At 38.8% G+C, this 26,857-nt stretch overlaps 1 protein-coding gene across 1 annotated transcript in view; it reads left to right on the forward strand.

The window, feature by feature from the left end:
• The window catches only part of SNX9 (sorting nexin 9), a 50,980-nt gene that overhangs the window by 6,134 nt on the left and 17,989 nt on the right, over window positions 1-26,857 (forward strand). Inside the window, exons 2-5 of the mRNA XM_070733765.1 lie at window positions 12,483-12,569; window positions 14,082-14,156; window positions 17,196-17,309; window positions 25,705-25,858. Coding sequence (XP_070589866.1) covers window positions 12,483-12,569; window positions 14,082-14,156; window positions 17,196-17,309; window positions 25,705-25,858 — 430 coding nt within the window. The remainder of the gene's footprint in view (window positions 1-12,482; window positions 12,570-14,081; window positions 14,157-17,195; window positions 17,310-25,704; window positions 25,859-26,857) is intronic.

The following is a 26,857-nucleotide window of genomic DNA, read 5'->3' on the forward strand; positions in this document are numbered from 1 at the left end:
CCAAGAAAGCCGGAGAGAAGGACGGATCGGGCGGGGACAGCCACAAGTGGAAGCCTCAGCCCTGGAGCTCCCACTTGCAGAAGCCACCCCTCCCCCGGCTATTGCCCGCCGCTATTAGCGAGGAGAAGCCATGCGCGCGAGGGGGCCGACTTTCAAAACAACCTTTGCTGGCCTCCGCCTCGCGGCACACCTGACCATATCTCGCGGCACACCGGTTGGGAAACACTGCCTTAGATTATCTACGGTTGACCTATCCAGATTCCTAAGAGGTCAATAAGGGGTGAGTACAAGTGCACTAGAGTGCCTTCCGTCCCCTGTCCTATTGCTCTCCTATATCTCCTATTCCTTTCTTCTATTCCCATATCTCCTCTTCTATTCTTTCATTGATGTATTCGATTACTATATCTTCTTTTCTATTATTTCTTAAATATATTTTACTATGAGTATCTCCTCTATAACCTTCATCATATATTTTACTACGTGTATATAGATATATACCCACTAAAACCCTCATTGTATATTGGACAAAATAAATAAGTAAATAAATAAAATAAATAAAATTTTCACTTTATGGGAGAGCAAAAAAGGAAGAATACAGTGAAAGTTTGGACACCATTTTGTTCCATTTATTATACACCAGTATGCATTTGCCTACCTTTTAACTGCCATCATTGGCTGTAGAAATGGATTTCAGTAAGCAAATGCAATGCAATTCTACGGAGTCTACGGAGAGGGGCGGCATACAAATCTAATAAATAAATAAATTCTGAAAATAACAATCATATCAAGTGTAGGTAGAAAAACAATTCTCATTTATTTAATACTGTTTTTGCCATTTTTTATAGTAACACGCTACTTCTCCCAAATGATTTATTACTACATTAATACTTTCAGCAACAGTTCTTGCATAGTTTATAGTACAAAGAATGTGGTGCCCCACAGATATGTCATTTGGTATCAGTTAGTCGTCTTGTCAGCAGGGAACTCCCTCTTCATACACACGTGTATAGAGAGAGATATCAATACTAATTAAATGGGAAGCTGACATGTTCCATAGTAAAGCACGGCATCTAATATTATTTTCAAGAATGCCTCTGAGATCTGAAATATTTTTCAATAATAAAAATAAAGGCCCAGCTATTTTGTTTAGAGGTGCACCCACATTCATTTAAAAAAAAGTTAAAGCAAAAATGACAGACTTTATCAGTTTGCCTTCTGATAAATGCATACTTTATGATAAGCCATACGCACCATGGCTAGTTATTTTGTCAAAGCTCAAATGTAGCTTATGAAAAACTGTAACAGAGTTTGTGACATGTTTTCAAATAAAAAAAGGGCCCACATACCCAAAATTTGCCTATCCTTTGTAAATGCTTAGTTTACAAACAATGTAAATATTATGCAGCAGTACCTGGAAACAATAGAAGAGAAAGAACTGGAGAAAAGCACAAAATGCAAAGACCTGTAAATAGAAGTAGAACAACTGACAAAAGAAAGTAAAAATAGTATCCATTGTATTAGGCACCTTAGGTGCAATCCCAAAACATCTGGAACTATGTTTGAACACTGTCAGCATTGACAACAATCACCATTAGTTAATTGTAAAAAACAGCTTATATCCTGTAATGATACCTTTAATGAAATAAAACAACTATCTATTCAATGAAGGGACTCAATAGGTAGACAAAATGAGGTTTGATACAATCTAAACATCTCGCTGGCTGGGTGACCATAATAACACATGATTAGCAATTCTTAAAGATGTATTATAAATAATATAGAGAAAAATTGCATTTTCAAAATGCTTTGCAGTTAAGAGTTTACTGAAGTCTGGCAGTACTGTACTAGTATTATTTACTAGAGTAAATAATTTTGTGTTTATTCCTGAAACTCAAGCAGATCTCTAGACAGTAATCAGACAGGTTTTATATACTAATTATTAATTCCTTATCATGGTATGCTTGTATATTAATATGTACTGGCTATTGAACACTTAAGCTTAATTTATATTAGTGCTGGATCAAATATCTCAGTAAAAGGGAAAACATTTTTATTATCTTGTTCTAGCATTTTTCTTTATGATGTGTTGCTGGTCATAATTTCACATTAGAGCGCTAATTCTAGCAATACTTTATAATATATTCATTAGTAAACCTATATTCTAAAGCCTCAATACTTCCACTAGTAGAGCTTAAAACTTAAATATTTATCCAATCAAACAAAGGACACTATAATAGGATCAAGCTAATAGAAGTTTTCATGGTCAATAGAAGAAAGAGACAAGGAAAAGAGAAGAGTGACTAGAAATGGTAGGCATTAAGAGGGACCGTATGCGCAGCTATAAGGAGTGTAAAAGTTATCTAATGAATAGCTTCTTATTGCAAGGGGTATATTTTGAAATCTTGGGTCAATTACCTATCATGGGTGACTTACTGCTTTCTATTGAGTAAGCCCAGAAATATTAAACATTTCTTGACGATTTTAAACAAGTTGGAAATGAAAATCCTGAAGTAAGGTTGCCCATCTAAAATTTATGAACTAGAGTTAGTAATGTTGTAATGGGATCTTTTAAAGCATGTAAAATGAGAAATGGAAGAACATTGGACTATTCATTGTCTATACATGGAGAATAAAGAGAAAAACAAACACAACTTAGAATATGGGATGATTGGAATATAATAATTAAAGTTTATTTGTTTTAAACCCTAGAACAGTGATGGTGAACCTATGGTATGGGTGCCACAGATGGCACACGGAGCCATATCTGGCACGCGAGCCGTTGCCCTAGCGCAGCTCCAAATGCACATGTATGCTGGCTTGCTGATTTTTGGCTCGCACAGAGGCTCTGGGAGACCCTCGGGGGGAGGGGGGAGGGCATTTTGGAGCCTGGGGAAGGCAAAACATGATCCTATTGGGGTCACCAGAAGTTGGGAAACAGGCTGTTTCTGGCCTCCAGAGGGTCTCTGAGGGGTAGGGGAAGCTGTTTTCACCACTCCCCATGCTCTTTTGGCACCCAAGAGAAAAAAGGTTCGCCATCATTGGCAGTGCTGTAGAATAGCAATAGTACCTAGACTTATATATTGCTTCAGAATACTTTACAGCACACACTACAGAATCAGCATATTGCCCCCAACAGGGGCATGATTTGTATCTCATGTATTACTTATTCTGAGCTGCTCCGAGTTTTCAGAGAGGGGCGGCATACAAGTCTAATAAATAATAATAATAATAATAATAATAATAATAATAATAATAATAACAACAACAACAACAATAACAGTCTGGGTCCTCATTTTACTGGCCTTGGAAGGATGGAAGGCTGAGGCAACCTGGTCAAGATCGAACTGACAGTGGCAGAAGAACAAGTAGAAGAACAAATAAAATAATAATGCTGATAGTGACTAAAATTGCTCAGGGAACGAAGGAAAAAATGTAACTGATGCTCCACTCCCCCAAAAGCAAATTTTCAAAGAGATAGACATAAGCCAATTTAATTTAGTGGTTAAGGTGCCAGACTATAAAATGGGAGACTTATTTCAACTCGTAATGAAAGCCAACAGGGTGATTTTGGGCCCTTGTTTCTCAGCCCAACCAAAGGAGGGGGGGGTGTATGAAAAATAGGAAGAGGATGTGTTGGATATGTTTGTAGTTATTTGTACAAAGAATAAAGGTGGATTAAATAAATAAAAAATGACAGAAAGCTATTATAGTTCTAATATCCTTTGAGAGGCAAATGAAGGAATATTTTCTGATCTTTTCAGAAAATTCCTAATGTATCTGGTTGTCAACTTTATTTTTCAGAAAATTAAAAGAAGATGAGTTCCTGTCTTATTGCTAACCACTGGCAAAGATTTAACTGAAATCCTTTAATTAAGAGTTTTTGAATACAATGTTTTATTGATATTGGACTTAGAAGGTCTCTTGTATGGGATGGAAACATTAATGGACAAATTAAAAGAATTGGGTGCATTAGCAGGTTTTAAGATTAAGAAACAGAAATGGTGCTAGCAGAAGTATGAACATGGAAGATCAAGAGAATTGATGAAGAAAATTGGTGTTAAGATTGGAAGAAAGTATATTTGTGTATCAGTATGACAAATATGAACTGATATTATTTCAAAATAACTGTTAAAACATGGAATGAAGTTAAAAAAGACACGTTAAGAAATAATACAAATAATAAGATAAACTACAACTCTCACTGCTAAGGAGAATTTATGTGGTAAAAATAAATAATCTTACGTAGAATGATGTTTTTGTATTGGACAATACCTATTTTGTTTGTTAACTGCCAAACTTATAACAATAGCACTTAGACTAATGTATCTCTTTACAGCCCTCTCTAAATTAATTTTGTCTCATTTTATAACCTTTTGTTTGACAGTTGTTAAGTGAATCACTGCAGGTAAGTTAGTAACTTAGTTAAGTGAATCTGGATTTCCAATTGGCTTTGCTGGTCAGAAGGTTGCAAAAAGTGATCCCATGATTCTAGGACACTGACTCTAGGACACTATCATAAATATGAATCAGTTGCCAAGCATCTGAATTTTGAACATGAGATATTGCAAAGATCATAAATATGGAAAACGATTGTGTCACTTTTTTCAGTGCCATTGTAACTTTGAATGGTCAGTAACCTGATATGTGCTGTCAAGAGCTGTGTTGATAACTACAAAGGAACTAATCTCTTATAATTTTGCCTGTTGGTCAGATACCCTGGATAAAATTCCACTAAATATATGTATAGAACCGCAGAAAAGCTTCATTCAGAAAATGTATGTTCATTAATTAGATGACTATTAACGCAAGAGTGGTGATAGCATGAGTCATTGTTTGGTTCAGAAAAAAGGGTACAGCTGAATTTCCTACTACTGAACCTAGTGATTTAATGAAATCCGTATGTAAAAGTAGGATGTTTCTGACCACCAGATCCACGTGAAAAAGAATGACTTCATGCCTTGCTTGTGTGTCTTGGAAAGTAATAAAAGCATTATGTAATGCATCATTTATCCTTCAAACCTAGAGGCTTGATAGATTTCTGTGTTTGTTTCTACAAATTTAGTTTGTGCCAAGTTTAATTATGCAAAGGAAAATGTAAACTTTAGAGGCTTCCGGTTTGGTGGAGATCGCGGCGAGACGTGTCTGGCAGGGCTCTGCCAGGCGAATCTCTTCTACCCCCTCCGAAGGTCGCAATTGCGATCGGATCGGGCCCGGATGGCCCGATCCATGAACAGGGGGCTCTCCTCTGCCCGAGGACCCATCGCCAGGACTCCAGAGGCAGCGGTTCGCCCCGCAGCTTCGGAGACGGGAGAACCGCTCCTCTTTGCTTAAGAGGACCGGCCAGCGCTTTCTCCCCTCACTCAGCGGGAAGAATAAAAGCAAAGAAGCGAAAGTAAAAATATCTACATCTACATAGAAAAAGAATATAGCAGAGAAAGGACTTAAGGTAAAAATCTCCATTCTGTTTCATTTTTAAGTCAGAAGATCGTAAAACTTTTAAGTAAAAGTTTTTTTTTCCAGGGCGAAAGTGAAAGTTTTTTCTTGTTTAAACCCATCCGCAAATAACAGCCGGACCTAATTTTTTTTTCTTCACTTTTACTTTTCCATTTTGAACGTGAGCTTGGGAATCTACAAAATAATTTTCTGACCTTATGCTTTAACAAAATAGTTTAAATTTGATATGACTATTTAGAAAATTTTAATTGCTAAAGAAAATTTCTAGTGATGAACAGAATCTGTTCTTGATAGACTTTTAAAATCATAATCTTCTGGACTTAATTTCTGAAGCGGAGGAACACAGTCTTGCTGCCTTTTTTTTTTCTTTCTTGCTGCCTATTTTCACAACATGAATAACTTAATAATCATGAATTAAATGGAACCTAGAAGAGATTGAAATTACTTTTTTCTTGGATTACTTATTGTTGGATTAACCTATTTGGAATACTTGCTGAGCCTTTTGGACTATTTGCTGACACCTTTTGGATTATTGCTGACACCTTTTGGATTATTTGCTGAGAACTCTTTGGTTTAACATCTGCCTGCTGCACGAAAATTAACTTGACTCCATCTTGGGATCTCTTTCTTTGTTCTTTGCTCCTGTCTTGAATTTGGAAAATAAACTGACTCCATCTTGAACACAAGCAAGCTTTGGAATTGCTTTACTCCTTGAATTTTGAATTGAAATCAAATATAACTTTACCCTTTGAGATTTGGATCTTCATTTCTACTTCATAGCAAAATTACAGGATTTATAAGAAGAACTAAAGTATACAATACTGTTATTGTGTCTTTGAATAATTATCTGGTTTTTTCCCTGATTTTTCTTTGACTTTCTTCCTTACATTTTTATTACTAGAAGAAGTTTGGTTTGAACTATATGCATTGTTAAAACCTTGGGTTCCTGCTCTATTCTAAACAGTTGAACTAAAATACCACCCTCCTTCTTTTTCTTTTTGAACAATTCTTTTTACTTCACTTTTTCCCCTTTTCTTTTTTTCTTCCCTCCTCCTAAAGTCTTTTCTTCCAAAAAACTTTTTTTTTCTTCTCTTTCTTTTGTCTTCTATATACAGTTGATATTCCTTCTCTTCTTTCATTTTCTGTCCTCCTTTTACTTGAAAAGGCTAATACTTGTTTTTTCTTCCCTGTGGCACTAAACAATAATATTTCTTTTTTCTCTTCTTCTTTTGAACTTTGTTATGAATTGAATTGTTATTGAATTGGTATAGTCATATTATAAGGGAAACAAAATATATTGAATAGATTTGGAATTTATAGTAATTTCTTTTCCTTTTCACTATATATAAAATTGAAACTAACCTTAAAATTTGAAATAGTGGATTCTAATTTGATAATGTCCCACACCTCAACTTTTGTTAAAACAACAAAGAAACAAACAACACCAACTACTCTATCTCCACAAGTGTCACCGCATTCTTCTCCTTCGCATCAAGTGCTAACCATGTCTACCAAAGACAAAGACAAAGACAAAACAATGCAGTCCAATATTGCAACTATTCATGAGACTTTGAATGCTTTGAAGGACTTTATGGTCAAATCACAAGAAGATGCCACTCAACAAAGAGAGGCCATAAAGGAGGAGGCAACACAACAAAGAGAAGCCATAAAGGAGGAGGCAACACAACAAAGAGAAGCCATAAAAGCTGACTTGGTAGAATTTAAAGTGGAGATGGCTCAAATGAAAGCTGATATGGGCGAGATGAAAGATCAGATAAAGCAGATTCAACAAACTCTTCAAGAAAGTGATGACCGAGTTAAAAAAGTTGAAGAGCAAGCTGACAAAAATGAGAAAAGAATGGAGTATCTTGAAGGGAGAGCTGATGAAAGATACAAAAGATATGATGAATCTATCATCCAGCTGGAGATGCAACGAGCTTCGTACGGACTTCGATTTCAGAATATAAAAGAGGAAAAAGATGAAGACTTAAAAACGACTATGGCGGAAATCATTGGAGGTATACTTCAAGAGGACCCCATGGCTTTACAGAAAGAAATCGATGAAGTATACCGAATTTCGAATAGCTATATCCGTCGACACAACCTCCCAAGAGAGATACATATTAAATTCACAAGAAAGGCGTTGCGAGATGAGATACTTCATTATTCAAGAAACTCCCCGCCTCAACGACATGGAGTAGAAATAAAGATATTAAAACAAGTTCCAAGAAGTGTCAGAGAAAACAGAAGAGATTACCACTTTTTAACCAAAATTTTGATTAAAGAAAATATCACTTACCGTTGGCTTATTCCACAAGGACTTTCTCTGACATGGCGCTCTACAAGGTACAAACTGGAAAACGTAGATCAAGCTATGTTCTTTCTTGAACAGAGTGGTTTGGGCCACTCCGACCATGTAAGTAAGCAACTAGTGGTTCAATTACAACCAGCTCAACAGCAACCAGGGGAAAAATCACTAATTCAGCAAGAAGAAAACCTGGGGGCAACTGCCCAAGTAATAGAGCAGGACCAAGGCTCTAGAAGAGTTCAACCTCAGCGAGAAACCAAAAAACCTATTAAATGACAACGAATAAAGACTTGAAAATCTTTTCCGTAAATGTTAATGGACTTAACGAACCAAGAAAAAGGAAGCAAATTTTTTCCAAAATCAGAAACCAAAATGTTCAGATTGCAATACTACAAGAAGTTCATATTAAAAAAGATAACCAAAAATTACTGTTGAATCCCAAAATTGGAAAAATGTATGCTGCATTAGCAGACCAAAAAAAAAGAGGTGTAGTGATGTATGTCAAGAATTCTATAAATTCCAAATAAATATATAAGGATAAAGAGGGTAGGATATTGATTGTACAAGTAGACATTGAACCCAGACCTCTAGTGGTTGTTTCTATTTATGCCCCCAATGAAGACCAAATGACATTCTATAAAAATTTACACCAAATAATAACAGATTTAGCTATTGATAATCTATTGATAATAGGTGATTTTAATGCTATCGCGAATAGACAATTAGACCACTCAGGAGGGGGAGGTAATAAAAAAAGGGGAAAAGGCAAAAAAACAAGAAGAAACTTGCTACCCAGTACTTTTCAAAAAATGAAAGCGGAACTATTATTAAGCGATATTTGGAGGGAAAGACACCCTCTCAAAAGGCAATTTACCTTTTATTCCAATCCTCACAAAATTTGGACGAGAATTGACATGTTATGGGCACCAAAAACAGTGGCAGAACAAATAAGAGAAGTCGAGATAGACGTTAATACATGGGCCGATCATAATCCAATAGTGGTCTATATGACGATGAATAATAAACAGAACAATTGGCGGATGAACAGGTATATATTAAACGACAAGAAATATAAGGATTGGATTGAAAAGGAATTAAAAATATTTTTTGAAATTAATAAAACATCAGATACTACTCCACAGAACTTATGGGATACAGTTAAAGCGTACATAAGAGGTTTAACAATATCTTATACAGCAAAATACAATAAGGAAAAGAAATTAGAGTATTTACAATTAACAAACGAATTAAAACAATTAGAATCCTTATCGCAGCAACATACTAAGAATAGAGATCTAAAGACAGAAATAAACGTAATTAAACATAAAATTAGAGTTATAGAACAAAACCAACTAACTGAAAAGATTAAAAGAGCAAAGCAACAATATTTTGAATATGCAAATAAACCTGGCAGATGGCTAGCGTATAAACTTAGAAAACAGAGTCAATCAAAATTAATCCAAAAATTAGAAGATAAAGATGGTAAAATAAAATTCGATACAGAAGGTAAGGCAGAAATTGTGTATAATTTTTACAAGGAATTATATGCTAAAGATCATGTCATTGAAGATGAAGTTTTTAATTATTTAGAGGCTTCAAATTTACCACAAATAACAGAAGATCAACAGGCTACCATGGATGGACCAATAACAATGGAGGAACTCCTAATAACAATTAAAAAACAGAAAAGCAACAAGGCCACAGGCCCAGATGCCATACCTGCAGAATGGTACAAGATAGATAATGAAACAATAAGAAATCATATGTTAGAAACTTTTAATTTCTGTAGACTTGATGGAAAAATTCCTAAATCTTGGTCAGAATCACTGACAACCTTAATACATAAACAGGGTACAGAACCAGAAAAAATTAAAAATTATAGGCCTATATCACTATTAAATGTAGACTATAAGATTTTTATTGCCATTTATGCAGAGAGACTCAAAGGAGTTATAAATGGAATAATACACCAAGACCAAAATGGGTTTCTTCCAGGGAGACAAATTAAAAATAATATTAGAACTGTAATAAATATACTAGAGTACTATGAACAACACCCAGATAAGATGGCATCTTTAATGTTTTTGGATGCTCAAAAAGCCTTCGACAACGTTAATTGGATATTTATAAAAATGCAATTAAATAAAATGAGATTTGGCCCAAAATTTGTTAATCTAATAGATACCATATATTCAAAACAAACAACGAATATAATATTGAATAACAGTCAATTACCAATACTTGATATAAATAAGGGAGTTCGCCAAGGATGTCCTATATCACCATTGTTATTTATTATGACCCTTGAAACCTTATTAATTAAAATAAGAGCGGACCCCAGAATAAAAGGTTTAACCGTAGGAGATGAAATCTATAAACTCCAGGCCTTTGCAGATGATCTAATGTTTATAATTGAAGAACCGACTACAACAGTTCCTACTTTATTACAAACCATTGAACAATATGGAAACGTAGCAGGTTTAAAGATAAACAAAAACAAAACACATTACTTGACTAAAAATATGAACAAAACACTAGAAACTAAATTAGAAACTATTTCTGGAATAAAGACTGTAAAAAAGGTAAAATATTTAGGAATAAATTTAACAGCGAAAACAATAACATTAAAAAATGATAATTATATGAAATTGTTAGCAGAAATTAAAAAAGACTTAGCAACCTGGAACAATTTGAAAATATCTTTCTTAGGAAGAATTGCAACAATTAAGATGAATATTTTACCCAAGGTCTTATTTCTTTTTCAGACAATACCAATAAACCCAGGGGGTATCTTTTTAAAAACTTTAACCAACTTAGTTAAAAAATTTATATGGCAAGGTAAAAAAGCAAGGATAAAAATGAATTGCTTAGAAGATATCAAAGAAAGAGGAGGATTTGGCCTTCCAAATTGGAAATTATACTATCAGGCCGCCGCACTAACATGGCTTAGAGATTGGATAATCTTAGATAATAAAAGAACACTCGAACTAGAAGGACATGATTTAATGCTTGGATGGCACGCATTTTTATGGTATGATAAGGACAAAAACCATTCATACTTTAAAAGGCATACATTAAGGAAATACTTACTAGAAGTATGGAAAGATATAAAGAAGAATCATTTCTTAAGCATCCCAGATTGGTTAGCCCCCTTAGAAGCAATAACGCATCCAAAGTCTATAAAGGACAAGAAAATGACCCATAGATATAAAGAACTATTAAATGATCAGATGAAGCTTAAATCTAGAATTGAACTACAAGAAGAAGGGATAATAATAGATTGGTGGCACTATGCCCAGATCCGATCTAGATATCAGAAGGATAAAACTCTTTACATTTTTAATAAAAGTAAGAATTCTTTAACTACCTTAATAACCACTAACTCTACAAAAATGATAGGGAAAATATATAAACTACTTATTGCTCATAAAAATATAGAGTTGACTTTAAAAGATACTATGATAAGATGGTGTAGAAATATTGGTAAGGAAATAGATATAGACACATGGGAGAAAGTCTGGATTAATAATTGGAAAATGACTAAATCAGTTTCCTTAAAAGAAAACCAAATCAAAATGTTCTATAGATGGCATCTCCCACCAAATAGGATAGCAAAAATGTTTCCTAAAACATCCCCAATATGTTGGAAATGTAAGAAGGATATAGGAACTTACTATCATCAATGGTGGACATGTAGCAAAGCAAAACTATATTGGAAGATGATTGAAAAAATATTAAAAGAAATAATAAAACAAGATATAGATAATACCCCGGAATTTTATCTATTAGGTGTCACAACCCAGATCTATAAGAAAGAAATTTTTTATTTAATCATACATATATTAACCGCGGCTAGAATAATATATGCGCAAAACTGGAAAGGGGAGGAAATCCCCAAGGAAGAAGAGGTTATAGCTAAGATATTAGATTGCGCTGAAATGGATATGATGACAAGAAGATTAAACGATCAAGAGGATACTAAATTTTATGAAACATGGAATAACGTTTACAAATGGATAGATAAGAAAAAATAAGATATATTTTTAGTGGTTGTTTTTTCTTTCTCTTTATTCTGTATTAGTTTTTATCTAGATGATAACAATAGTAATATTAGTTTAAAAGGATTTTTTGATGATTATGATATAGCTATGTATGTATAAGTATAAACAATATATTATTTTATTATAGTAATTAGGATTATATTAAAGGTATCTTTCCTTTCTGGTAACTATGTTATACTAACCTTAATACCCACATTAAGATTTGTAAACTTCAACCCAAACTTATTAATCTTTTCTTTTTTTTTTATAATAGTTAACACATATGTATTCTTTTTCTATATTTGAATTTATACTTTCATAAGAAGCGGGGGAAATACACCCCCACTTTATGTTCATTGTTTGTTTGTATTTGTTTGTCTTTTTATGAAAAATAATAAAAAAATTGAAAAAAAAAAATAAAAAAAAAAAAAAAGAAAATGTAAACTTTAATTTGATTTTATTAGATGCAACTAAAAAGTTGGAGATATTGAGATTTGGTTTTTCAGGCTTGCCTGACTTGATTCCATTTAAAATATTTTTTGGATTTTGAATTTTATTCAGATTTTAAGAATTCAGATTTTCAAAATGGTCAATGAACAATTTGATTTCCTATTAATTTTTTTTGCATGAGGTTGAGTTAAACCTGTCATTTATGTAGAATTTTTTTTGCGTACCTACAGGCTCGGGTGATTTATGATTTTGCTGCCGAACCAGGAAATAATGAGCTAACTGTTAATGAAGGAGAAATTATTACAATTACTAATCCGGTAAGGTACTTTTAGTAGGTGAAAGATATATACTATCATATGTCGTAAATAATATGTAGTAATCATTTTGAAATTTTAATAATGAAAATGTTCATTAATTTTATTGATGAAAACTTGAAAATCTAATGAAACAGTATTTGCGCATTTTTATTTTTCTAATGCAGATTAATAACAATATGGGCTTTACTTGATACAGGTTTACATATGTAAGCAGGGGCCACAAATTGCACTGAGTTTACCAAGGCAATTTGTTCAACTATTTCTCAAAGCTGCAAATATTTATTGATAAATAGAATTAAGAAATAAAAGAGAATTATATTATAACTGAATACCTGTACTTAAGAGTGACTCATAGAAATTAATGGGAATTACTATAAGTAAATTTTAGGATTATAATAAAATTCTGAAGTATTCCATATTTTTCTCTGTCATTTGATTATTTGTGTTACAAAAAATAGAGGAAATGGTACCCTGTTTTCCTCAAAATAACACATCCCCTGATAATAAGCCCAATTGGACTTTTGAGTGCATGGCAATAGGCCAAATCTTTATTTCAGGATTCAAAAAAATATAAGATAGGGTCTTATTTTCAGGGAAACACAATAGGAAAATGAAGAGTTTGAAATATGATATTTTGTGGATTTCCTATAAAATTCTTAATGCAATTATATAATAAATAAGCTGCAAGAACCATGAGAGATGTTATTGATTTTTTTTTTAATACTAATACAGTGATACCTTGTCTTACAAACTTAATTGGTTCCGGGATGAGGTTCTTAAGGTGAAAAGTTTGTAAGATGAAACAGTGTTTCCCATAGGAATCAATGGAAAAGCAATTAATGCGTGCAAGCCCAAAATTCACCCCTTTTGCCAGCTGAAGCGCCTGTTTTTGTGCTGCTGGGATTCCCCTGAGGTTCCCCTCCATGGGAAACCCCACCTCCGGAATTCCGTTGCCAGTGAAGCACCCGTTTTTGCGCTGCTGGCATTCCCCTGCGGGGATTCCACTGCAGCATCACAAAAACACAGAAGTCCGGAGGTGGGGTTTCCCATGGAGGGGAGCCTCAGGGGAATCCCAGCAGTGCAAAAATGGGTGCTTCACTGGCAATAGAAGTCCGGAGGCGGGGCATCCCAGCAGTGACGGTGGGTTTGTAAGGTGAAAATAGTTTGTAAGAAGTGGCAAAAAAATCTTAAACCCCGGTTTGTATCTCGAAAAGTTTGTATGACGAGGCGTTTGTAAGATGAGGTATCACTGTATTTTGGTTAGAATTAAGTATGAAAATATTGTTTGCCATGGATGTCGATGAAATTAGCCTATGCCCTATAAAAATAATATGATTTTACTTCTCTGTTGATTCTAAAAGGAAAATGTCATTAGGCTTTTCAGGTAGGAAGAAACTAAAATTGGCTGTTGAAGATATAATAAATATATAAACACAGTATAATTTTATTCCTGAAAACTGAATACATAATTTCTTTTATAATTTAACTTCCCTATTTTTAAATTTATTTTAGGATGTAGGTGGGGGCTGGCTAGAATGCAAAAACAGCAAAGGAGACAGAGGACTGGTTCCTACAGATTACGTTGAGGTAAGATATTATAATAAGGCAATATTTGTGTGTGTGTGTGTGTGTGTATATATATATATATATTTGTTTTCATAGATTTTTGTCTTCGGGACTCATTGGGAAGCCGCGCGGCTGTTTTAAAACGTCGCCGCCGGCATGGGGGGCTTCCTAGCAGCCCCCCAAACCCGGGTTGGGGGTCCGGGGGGTGCTGGCAAGCCCCCCATGCCGGCGGCGACGTTTTAAAACAGCCGCGCGGCTTCCCAATGAGTCCCGAAGACAAACGCGGAAGTTCGCCTTTGACGTTTGTCTTCGGGACTCAGTTGGCAAGCCGCGCGGCTGTTTTAAAATGTCGCCGCCGGCATGGGGGGCTTCCTAGCAGCCCCCCAAACCCGGGTTGGGGGTCCAGGGGGTGCTGGCAAGCCCCCCATGCCGGCGGCGATGTTTTAAAACAGCCGCGCGGCCCCCAATCTTCGGCTCCTCGCTAGCGGGCAGGCAGGCGGCGGACAAGCCGTTCGCTGGCGCCGCTCGCTCGCGCTTCCCAGCTGAGTCCTGAAGCGAATTGGCTTCAGGACTCAGCTGGGAAGCGGCGAGAATGAACGGCGTGGGCGGGCAAAGGGCGGGCGGGCAGGCAGGCAGGCGGCGGACAAGCCGTTCGCTGGCGCCGCTCGCTCGCGCTTCCCAGCTGAGTCCTGAAGCCAATTCGCTTCAGGACTCAGCTGGGAAGCGGCGAGAATGAACGGCGTGGGCAGGCGAAGGGCGGGCGGCAGCGAGGAGTTTGCGTGGGCGGTGGGGAAACTCCTCGCTGATGCCCGCCGCTCGCCCTCCCGCCAGCAAGAGGGGGAAGACCTAGGGAAGCCGCCCAGCAGCTGATCTGCCCGGCGCCATCTACGCATGCGTGCCCATAGAAAAAAGGGCGCGCATGCGCAAATGGTGTTTTTACTTCCGGGTTGCAAAATCGCCATATAGCCATTTCGCAATGATCGGGGTCGCAATACCCGGGGGATCACTGTATATATATATATATATACACACACACACATACATACATACATACATACATACATACATATATACATATATACATACATACATATATACATATATACATATACACACACACACAATGCAGCTGTAATATGATAATATATAAGTAGACATTGGCAGCATATAGCAGTGATGGTGAACCTATGGCACGGATGCCACGGGTGGTACGCAGAGCCATATTTGCTGGCATGTGAGCTGTTGTGCCCTAGATCAGTTCCAACGTGCATGTATATGCCAGCCAGCTGATTTTTAGCTCACACAGAGGCTCTGGAAAGGCATTTTTGGCTTCCAGAGAGCCTCCGGGGGGATGGGCAGGACGTTTTCACCCACCTCCGTCTCCAGGGAAGCCTTTGGAGCCTAGGGAGGGCAAAACATGAGCCTATTGGGCTCACCAGAAGTTGGGAAACAGGCCATGCTGATTTGGGTCCAATAAGTTATTGTTTTTTAGGTGCTGATTTATCCTCTTTTTGAGTAGTCTCCATCATTTTAACTACAACTGATGTCAAGCTAACTGGCCTGTAGTTACCATCTTCTTCTCTACTGCCCTTCTTGTAGGCACAACACTGGTCATTCTCTAATAATAATAATAATAATAATAATAATAATAATAATAATAATAATAATAATAATAATAATAATATTTATTAGATTTGTATCCCGCCCTCTCCGCAGACTCGGGGCGGCATACAAAGATTTACCATCACTGATATATAGTATTTTATACAGTACAGAATCCAGTTATTTACACAAAACCAAATCCAAAAGTGTTGATCACAATATCAGATCACAAAGCAGAAGTTAGAAAGTAATATGCCTTTATAATTTATGGAGCACACCAAACTGGGTTAGTCCTATGTGTATGAGTCTCAAGCTAGACTTTTGGTTAAATAGTCGGTTTTAGGTTTATTGACTAGGAAGATTAAAAAATGCTAAATAGTTTAGGTGAGAGTTTCATATAGACATCTTTTATTCTTTCCAGCTAAATGGGTTGATGAAAATAAGCCATGTAAAGACAGGTGCAACTGTCTATCCATCATCATGTTTAAGTTCCAAAAATTGATCAGAAAAGAATAACTAAATTTGGTATGGGTAGTAGAAACATTTGAAGTTAGGCTGGATCGAGTTAGAGAGAAAGAAAATCCATGAATTTTTCCTCATTGCATCCATGTGGAAGAAGCAATTGGGAATGTTGCCAACTCCTCCATTTCAACTCTTCTGTTCTGGTCACATGACCCAAACAGCAGCTATTATTAAAGACCTAGAAAAATCCAGAACTATGTTGTGCATGATTTTCCTGCCTTGTTATTTTTTTCTCAAGCCAACAGAATGTTGGAAAGAGATTAGCTAAAAGGGGATCAGAAATCTGTCTATGAGCCTATAACTCTCCAAAAATGGAATACTGTATAACAGACCAAATTTGGCATAGGGGAAAACTGACCAAAAAAAAGGTGGAGTGTCAAAAATGGGTCAGATTAGGCTAGAGGTTGTAGAGAAAATAGTTATTGGAAACAAAATTTTCACTGTATTAGAGAGATACAGTAATTGTACAGTGATTCAGATGACTTTTCCATTCTTAGTCACATGGGCCCCGGTGCAATGTATATAGTTCATCCTGGGCTTTTCCAGTAAATATATATACACAAAGATGCAAAGAAAAGCAGAAATAGATACTCGTATAGACAGGTGCAGCTGATTGCTTGATTACACAGAAGCAAACATTTCTATGGGTTCTGATGAATTAAAAACAAAACAAAACCATACTTTGCATGTTTTCCAACTTTGTACTGGTCTGTTCCTTCCTGCTGAACCTTTGTATATATTCAGGTTGCACTCAAAACACATAAAGTGTTCTTTAAAAAAAAAGTTTGATTAAGTTATTATATTAGGCACTTGTTCTAAATGAAGAAAATACAATCCTGAAATTTTGTGCTCCATGAAGGTCAAAATTAGATTCCTCAGTATAAATTGTTATCTTTGATTTTATAAATGTTTTTTCAGCAATCTTCTGTTTTTCAGATTATACAAGAAAGCAGCAGAGATGGAATTTTGGTAGCTGATCAAGCTTTTTTTGACGCCTTCTCTTCAAATGTTTCACAGACAAATTCGCAATCCGTAAAAAACAATAGCCAAGTATGTATTTTAATAGTATTCTTCAGTTTTAGAAGTGTTTTTTATTATATATATATATTTGATTTGTACTGCTAATACACCTCTTACGAACAGCACCAAATCATGAAAAGAATTCATATTTTTGTCTTTTCTTTTTAACTTTTTAAAACTTTAAAACGTGAATGGGAGCTTAGCAGTTGGGAAGCACACTATTTTACTTTATTAGTTTGGTTCTAGTGCATGTGATTGGAACTGGATGAATCTATAACTTTAGAATTATATGTTTCTTTGCTCACATTTTTTCAATCTCCCTAGCAGTCTCCCTAGCATTCAATTAGTGTGTTGAAATAGAATATATGTTTTCTCATAATTTAGTAGGAAATAATAAGTCCGGAAATCATCTTAAAACAGTTTTTTCAATGAATTAAAAAATTCAACCTCACAAGACCATTAATAAAGATTATATATTATTATATAATATTATTTCCCATAATATGAAGCATCTGCCTGTGTGATTTACACACATAAGATACTTTTTCATGGACACTTGGAAATTTTATATTAGTTTTTCTGTGCCCTACATGTTAGATCAAAGTTTTTTACTAGTTCAGTTGCTAATACAAAGCTAATGTATTTTATTATTGTGCTGGCTGAAGTTTCTGCATCTCCTTTAAAATCCAGTCAGAATTATACAATTAGTAGTAATTGTTTGGTTATATATTAGTGTATTTAATTAAAATTTCCTCTGTAGAAGTTTAAAAGTGGCTTGTTAGGTTTTAGAAGGGGTCTTAGCGTTAAAAAGAATACTGAGTTACAATACTGTTAGCTAATTGTGATATAGGTATGCTATATCTAAATTATAAATTTTATTCTTGTCAGCCTCTACCTCGGGGTTAATTCTTTAATTCATTACACACTAAGGTCCACACGTTTGTGTATATATATGTCTAATCCCATCCGTAATATCATGTACACCCAAAATGTTTAAAAAGCGCACATATCTGAAACATATAAGTTGTGAATTTTGAAGGGAGAACAGACCTATGGTGTGTATATAAGGTTAAAGATCAGACTGCCTCTGACCTTGGCATAAAAATGCGAGTTATAGTAAGAATTTTAGAATATTGCAAAACGTCACATAAAAACTGATGGGTGAATTCCATCAGACAGAGATACAATTGATTATTTCAAGAAAATATATACTCTTCCTGGTATGTGCTTCCCCTCCTCTCCCCCATTATCTTCCAAGTCTTCCTTTGGTACTACATTCCAGCTCTTTTCCTTGTTTAGTTTGGTCTATTTCAAGGAATTGTTCATGAGTTTGAGAAATTATTTTGCATTAGAAAGAACTTAAGATGTGATCTACATAAATTTGGATCATTAATTTTTCCAACTTTCAGTAGCCTTTCAAAGTTTTCATATTTCTGTTCTTCCTAGAAACTTTTTAGTTTGATTATATGTATAATATTTTATTATATATATAATATATAAGGTTCACCTAGTAACACCTAGAAAACATTTAGGGTACTTGACCTGTCATTACAAAGCCAATGTTATCAGCTTTCCCATTTCCCTTTATTGGATATTGCAATGTAGATTTGGATCTGTACTGGTTTTATTTCACAATATTGAAATCTCTGTCGTCCATAGGTCAGGAGCTGAATGATTATTTTTCTTTTCAAGGATTGTTGTTCAAAGGTCTTAACAGTAAAAAGAAATACTGAGTTAGGTACATATAGTGGTGGATTTCATTAATAATTGAAAAGTGTTTTTGAAACTTCCAAATTTCATTGCAAAAGATTAAGCTATAATATACTTTTGTCTTGTGAAAAGACTCCATTTGCTTTCTTGTTTTGCATTTGGAAATATCGATCTGTTTGCTCTTGCAAATAGCAAGTTTAAAAAAGTAGTGATTAAATACAGCAGTTCAATAATAAAGGATAATGAAATCATTTGATAGCTCAAATTCCTTTGGGTTTTTGCTTTTATAGCAAACAGAAACTTAATCAGCAACCATTTTATTAGTACAGGTAGAGAAAAAGATTTGTTCAAATCCCTATACAGCCATGAAAATTTCTTAGCTTATTTCCTTTGTGATGGGAAATAGCTAAGTTTATATGAAGATTACGTAGTTAAAAAAGAAGGGATGAAATGTTATACAGTGATCCCCCGTTTATTGCGTCCCCAACCATTGCGAACAGGGTACTTCGCTATTTTTCAACCCGGAAGTCAAAAATACCATCTACGCATGCGTGCCCTGCACGCATGCGTAGATGGCAGCGGCTTTCCTGGGTCTTCCCCCTCTTGCTGGCGTCAGCGAGGAGTTTCCCCACCGCCCACGCAAACTCCTCGCTGCCGCTCGCCCGCCCTTCGCCTGCCCACGCCGTTCGCTCCCCCCTCTTGCTGTCGGGAGGGCGAGAAGCCCTCCCCAGCACCCGCTCGCCCGCCCTTCGCCCTGGCGGAGAAATTCCAGCCCCCACCTGGTCCCGCCCGATCCTCCTCCCTGAGGCAGCTCGCCCTCCCATGGCCGCTTCCTCCACCCTCCATTGCAAGCCCTCGCCACCGCAGCCAACGCGCGCTGCGATCTTCAAGCCCGGCTCCTTTCGGCCCAGCATCCCGGGCCAAGCAGCTGCCTTCCGTGACTGAGCCTGGCTGGCCCGGAAGATCGTAGCGCGCGTTGGCTGCAGCGGCGAGCGAAGCCAAGCCGGCAGCAATGTCGCCGCCGGTGCAGCCAACGCGCGCTACGATCTTCCGGGCGAGCCAGGCTCAGTGACGGAAGGCAGCCGCTTGGGCCGAGAGGAGCCGGCCTTGATCCGCCAATGCGCGCTACGATCTTCCGGGCCAGCCAGGCTCAGCGGATCAAGGCCGGCTCCTCTCGGCCCAAGCCGCTGCCTTCCGTCACTGAGCCTGGCTCGCCCGGAAGATCGTAGCGCGCGTTGGCTGCAGCTGCCCGGTTTAGCCAGGACACGAGCGGCGAAATGACTTGGAGGAATGTGAAGCTGAAACCGGCCGGTTTCAGCTTCACATTCCTCCAAGTCATTTCGCCCGAGCTCCTTTCGCCTGCGGCTCCCAGCAGCACTTTGAATCCAGCAGCTTCTGCTGGATACGGGCGATGGGGGGGCGAGCTGCCACACCCCTGGCTTCCGCACCGCTCGTCCCACCCACCGCCCGTATCCAGCAGAAGCTGCTGGATTCAAAGTGCTGGGGTGGGGGGCTGTCGGGACACCCCCCCCCACCCCAGCACTTTGAATCCCGCCGCTTCTGTTGGATACAGGCGATGGGGGGGCGAGCTGCCACAGCCCCTGGCTTCCTCACCGCTCGTCCCACCCACCGCCCGTATCCAGCAGAAGCTGCTGGATTCAAAGTGATTCAGGGAACAGAATGGAGCCTTCCGCGGCGGGGCTGGTAGGAGGGGAGCCGAGGGGATAACCGAGCCCAGCCCCGTGACATTTGTTTTCCTGCCGCCTGCAGCCGAGTGATCGTGGGCTCCTTCGCAACCTCAGAGAGCTTCCTGGTTTTCGTGAGCTTTCATGCCCAGGAAGCTCTCCGAGGTTGCGAAGGAGCCCAGGATCACTCGGCTGCCGGCGGCAGGAAAACGAATGTCACGGGGCTGGGCTCGTCTCCCCCCCCTTAGCAGCCCCGCCGCGGAACGCTCCATTCTGTTCCCTGCCGGCCCGATTGAGCGGCCAGCGGTCTCCATTCAGGGAACAGAATGGAGCCTTCCGCGGCGGGGCTGGTAGGAGGGGAGCCGAGGGGATAACCGAGCCCAGCCCCGTGACATTTGTTTTCCTGCCGCCTGCAGCCGAGTGATCGTGGGCTCCTTCGCAACCTCAGAGAGCTTCCTGGTTTTCGTGAGCTTTCATGCCCAGGAAGCTCTCCGAGGTTTGAAGGAGCCCAGGATCACTCGGCTGCCGGCGGCAGGAAAACGAATGTCACGGGGCTGGGCTCGTCTCCCCCCCCTTAGCAGCCCCGCCGCGGAACGCTCCATTCTGTTCCCTGCCGGCCCGATTGAGCGGCCAGCGGTCTCCATTCAGGGAACAGAATGGAGCCTTCCGCGGCGGGGCTGGTAGGAGGGGAGCCGAGGGGATAACCGAGCCCAGCCCCGTGACATTTGTTTTCCTGCCGCCTGCAGCCGAGTGATCGTGGGCTCCTTCGCAACCTCAGAGAGCTTCCTGGTTTTCGTGAGCTTTCATGCCCAGGAAGCTCTCCGAGGTTGCGAAGGAGCCCAGGATCACTCGGCTGCCGGCGGCAGGAAAACGAATGTCACGGGGCTGGGCTCGTCTCCCCCCCCTTAGCAGCCCCGCCGCGGAACGCTCCATTCTGTTCCCTGCCGGCCCGATTGAGCGGCCAGCGGTCTCCATTCAGGGAACAGAATGGAGCCTTCCGCGGCGGGGCTGGTAGGAGGGGAGCCGAGGGGATAACCGAGCCCAGCCCCGTGACATTTGTTTTCCTGCCGCCTGCAGCCGAGTGATCGTGGGCTCCTTCGCAACCTCAGAGAGCTTCCTGGTTTTCGTGAGCTTTCATGCCCAGGAAGCTCTCCGAGGTTGCGAAGGAGCCCAGGATCACTCGGCTGCCGGCGGCAGGAAAACAAATGTCACGGGGCTGGGCTCGTCTCCCCCCCCCTTAGCAGCCCCGCCGCGGAACGCTCCATTCTGTTCCCTGAATGGAGACCGCCGGCCGCTCAATCGGGCCGGCAGGGAACAGAATTGGCTTGAGGACTCAGCTCGGAAGCTGCACGGGTGTTTTAAAAGGTCTCCGCCGGCATGGGGGGCTTCCTACCACCTCCCGAACCCCCAACTCGGGTTTGGGGGGGTGCTAAGAAGCCCCCCATGCCGGCGGAGACCTTTTAAAACACCCGTGCAGCTTCCGAGCTGAGTCCTCAATCTTCGGCTCCTCGCTAGCGCTGTGGGAGTAAAAACACCGTCTGCACATGCGCAGACGGTGTTTTTACTTCCGCATCGCTACTTCGCGAAAACCCGCTCGTTGCGGGGGCTCCTGGAACCGAACCCTCGCAACGAGCGGGGGATCACTGTACCTTGATTTCTTAAGTCTTATAAATGTAGTGAAGTTTTCTCTTATAAAGTTAAGAGCTACTTAAAGCGTGTCTAGTGAGATGGATAGCATGAATTTTTATGTTACAATGAAAATCATTTTTGATATTGTCATAGGACGATTATGAAGTTATGAAAAGCAATGTGAATTAAAAATCTCTTTGGGGTTTGAATAAGTAATTCATAGTGATTTTCATTGTTACATGAATTTTAAAAAATCATATCCCTGTTACCAGTAAAGGGCAGCCATTTGCGGCCCTACTGGAACGGTCTTGGGGGGAAACGTGAGTGCGCGTGCATGCGTATGTGCACATGGGCACCCTTTAATATCCTGCGCATGTAGTGGGCACAGAGTGCCCGTGCATGCGGGCACGCGAAGAAAGCAAGGCGAAGGAGGGATGGGGGAAAGAGCCATAGAAACGCTAGAGGAAGTTACGCTGCAAGACTTACTTGGGCAAAGGCCCAAGGAAGGGCAGGGGGAAACTACATTCTTTTCTCCCTCTTCGCGCTCTCCTCTGCCCTCTCCCTGCCTCCCTCCCAGAATGTGCGCTCCCCAAGGGATGGTAAAGAGCCTCTGGTCCTCGACCCTCCCGGCCCGTTTGTAGCTCCCAGGTGCGAAGCGATGACGCCCTTCAATTTCCTGCACATGTGTAGCGTCCTGGCTGAAGCCATTCTGCCCAGGAGCTACCAGCGGGAAGAAATCCTTCAGAAAGGACAGGATTTTTTCCCGCTGGCAGCTCCCGGATGGGATGGTTATGGTATAGAATTTGAACCACACTTCTTGAACTTTGCCAATTTTTCTTCAGTTGGCCTGCTGTGTCCTCCATGTAGTCCTTCAATAAAGAAGTGTATTTTTTTAAGTATCAGGACTGGATTAATAATTTCAATTTATGGCTGAGAATCCAGGAGTATAGTCAAAATGATGAAAGCAATGTTGTGTTATCACAGTACAAGTTCTGCCATGTTTGAATCTGATTTGTCATTTGTCAGTCGCTGGGATTCGTGCGGTAACAGGCGGTTCCGGAGGTACTCTGGTCCAATGCCATGTAGGGCTTTAAAGGTCATAACCAACACTTTAAATTGTGACCGGAAACTGATCGGCAGCCAATGCAGGCCACGGAGTGTTGTAGAGCACAAATCCTGTTAGTTAGTTAAAATTTGTATGTCTATTAGTCTATTTGTATGTCTATTAGTCTATTAGTATAAATGGTCAAAGCAATGGAAACTGCAGTTTAATGTTTCCAAATGTAAAATAATGCACTTGGGGAAAAGGAATCCTCAGTCTGAGTATTGTATTGGCAGTTCTGTGTTAGCAAATACTGTACTTCAAAAGAAAAGGATTTAGGGGTAATGATTTCTGACAGTCTCAAAATGGGTGAACAGTGCAGTCAGGCGATAGGGAAAGCAAGTAGGATGCTTGGCTGCATAGCTAGAGGTATAACAAGCAGGAAGAGAGAGATTATGATCCCGCTATATAGAATGCTGGTGAGACCACATTTGGAATACTGTGTTCAGTTCTGGAGACCTCACCTACAAAAAGATATTGACAAAATTGAACGGGTCCAAAGACGGGCTACAAGAATGGTGGAAGGTCTTAAGCATAAAACGTATCAGGAAAGACTTAATGAACTCAATCTGTATAGTCCATCCTAAGATAAAATACAGAAAATAGTATAAGGGCAGACTAGATGGACCATGAGGTCTTTTTCTGCCGTCAGACTTCTATGTTTCTATGTTTCTATTATTACACTATTGCATTCTAAAATACAGGAACAGAACTGGAAATGTTTCACTGTAGCTTTGGGAACTGGAAATTATAGACATGGAGGGATTTACTGGTTAATATGAAGACACCGTTTTCTGACTCTTTTTCCTCATGTAGAAGAGGTTCATTCAATTTTTATTTGACTGTACTTGTTTTAATAGTAAAAGGCACTGTTACATATCTATAAGCAAGAATATATTTAACAAAATCGCTGTAATTTTTGGATTGCTTCAGTTTAAGTTTTTACCAAACTCCAAGAAGTAATAAAGCTCGAGTAAACCATGTAATTCTTATTTTACATACAGATAGTACCTACTAAACAATCTTAGTTGGAACTGGAATTTTTGTTGCTAAGTGAAACAGTTATTAGACAAAACATCATATGACTGCACCACTTACAAATGGCACTTCCAGTAGTCCTAGTTGCAGATGGTCAGCATCATTTTATTGGTTGCATTTATATGCCGCTCACTCCGAAACGGACTCTGAGCGGATTATAGTTGATAGGCGAGGTCTTCATACTTTTCCTGCTCTGCCTTACTTGCCTCCTTGTTTTACTATCCCCTCATCTCTGCCTAATTGGTTGCCCTGCACTCCACCACCACTGCCTGCCGCCCCCTGCAACCCCCTCAATAAAAAATGGCAACTGGCACAAGCAAGATGGAATGAAGCAAGGCTTTAACTCTCCTTTACCAAAGGCTGCTTGAAGAAACAGGTCTTCACGGCTCTTCTAAACAATAGCGGTGTGTGTGTATGTGTCTTACCTTGCAATTGTAGCAACTATTTGTAATTGCAAATCTTGAATTTATTAAGCCAAATATGTGCCACTAACTTTTCCAATGCCTTGCAATATTCTTGTCTTTCTGTACCCTAATTGAATCCGGAAGCATCTAATCATCAGTTTCTTCTGAACTGAGAAGTTCTCATTTTCAAGTTTGGAATAAAACAGGATCTTACACCATGTTTTGAAGTTTGGTTAGGAAACTGTTTAAATAAGCAATTTTTGATTTAACTACAATGAGTATATCTGTGTTGCAGAGGATAATAAAGATACTCTGTATACAGTCAAATTGCTTGTGTTTGTTTCAGTTCAGTAAACTAATTTTCCATACCTTCTATCTTTTTCCTTTTTAATAATCAGGAAAATTCTAGTTTCTAATGTTAAATTATGATTTTTAAAAAAATATTGAACTGAACACTGGTATTGCTTGAGTTTGGTTGCATCTTGAGAGAAATAAACATCGTAATTGGGAAATCATATTTTCAGAGTTTTTTAAAATTAATTTTATACTAGCAAGTAAAATTTGCATGATACAATAAATTACATACATTTCTGTTATTACTAGAAATTTGCTTTTCTCCAAACAAACATACTTGATTGCAAGGCTAACAGGAAGCAAAATTGCCAAATCGTATACAGTATTCATTCTTATGTTTCTTTCTTTCTAGAATATAATTTTGATTTTTTTTTTTGAGGGGTGGGGGAGTACTTTTTTAAAAAAGTCATGTAGTTTTAAAAATTGATTCCAAATACTTTCACTTTATTTTTTATTAATGGTATTTCCTTAGACTAAAGGTTCCTTTATCTCCCTCATGATAGGTTACCAGTAATGCAAACGATCCCTGGTCAAGTTGGGAGAATACAACAGCTGGTGATGCCTGGTCAGCCAAACCTGAAGCTACGCAGAAAAATAGTGCATCAAACAATTGGGAGGCAGCAGCATTTGGTCATCCTCAAGCTTATCAAGGTCCAGGTCAGTAGAGATTAGGAATGGTGATTGGTATCTAACTTTGACTTTTAATAAAATGCATAATTTGAAGTTTTGAAAAGATTATTACTGCAGAATGTATATATCAGTGGTTTTCAACCTGGGGATTGGGACCCCTTTGGGGGTTGAATGACTGTTTCACAGTGGTCGCCTAAGTCCAAGGAAAAAGACAAATTTCCCGTGATGTTATGAACTAAAGCTTCTATTTTGGCACCTTGGAACATATTTTTATAATCCAATCAGGCGTTTACAGTGGGGATGTCCCTCTGACCTTCCTGCCAATCAACTTAAAGCTCTGTTGGGAGAACTGATGCTAGACATATAGTTCGGGATCACTACAACTTGAGGAACTGTATTAAGGGGTTGTGGCATTAGAAAGGTTGAGAACCACTGGTATATATGGTAATCTTTCACATTATATATTGTGTAGATCAATTATTTAAAGTGAGTGATCCAGCAGATGGGCATGTCAGGGAAAATTGAACCATCTGGAAAAACAAAAATAATCTGAACTTTATGTTTTAATGTACCGGTATTTGTTTTACTGAAAAGTATTGTGCCATCTGATTAAAGACAGAATCAAATTTGAGACAGGCCACTTGTGTTCCCCTCATCTTCAAAACTATTTAGTATAAATAGTAGAGCCTGAAGGCCTGGCTCTGCCGATTGGCCTGGGGATCAAAAAGGGGAGTATATCATAGGAGGTAGTTTGCTAGACTAACTTGCTGATCTACTTGCGTCCTGTACTTTCTGGTCTCCTTCCCTTCGTTTTTAAAATTTCATATTATTGTACAGTGGTACCTCTACTTAAGAATGCCTCTACTTAAGAACTTTTCTAGATAAGAACCGAGTGTTCAAGATTTTTTTGCCTCTTAACAACCATTTTCTACTTAAGAACAGGAGCCTGGAAAAATTTCCTAGGAAATTTGAGAGCAACACAAAGGCCCAGCCAGTTTCCTGCCATTTCTCTTTCTGACGCAGTAT

Source organism: Erythrolamprus reginae, chromosome 1 (genome assembly GCF_031021105.1).
Source record: "Erythrolamprus reginae isolate rEryReg1 chromosome 1, rEryReg1.hap1, whole genome shotgun sequence".
NCBI classification, from domain to species: Eukaryota; Metazoa; Chordata; class Lepidosauria; order Squamata; family Dipsadidae; genus Erythrolamprus; species Erythrolamprus reginae.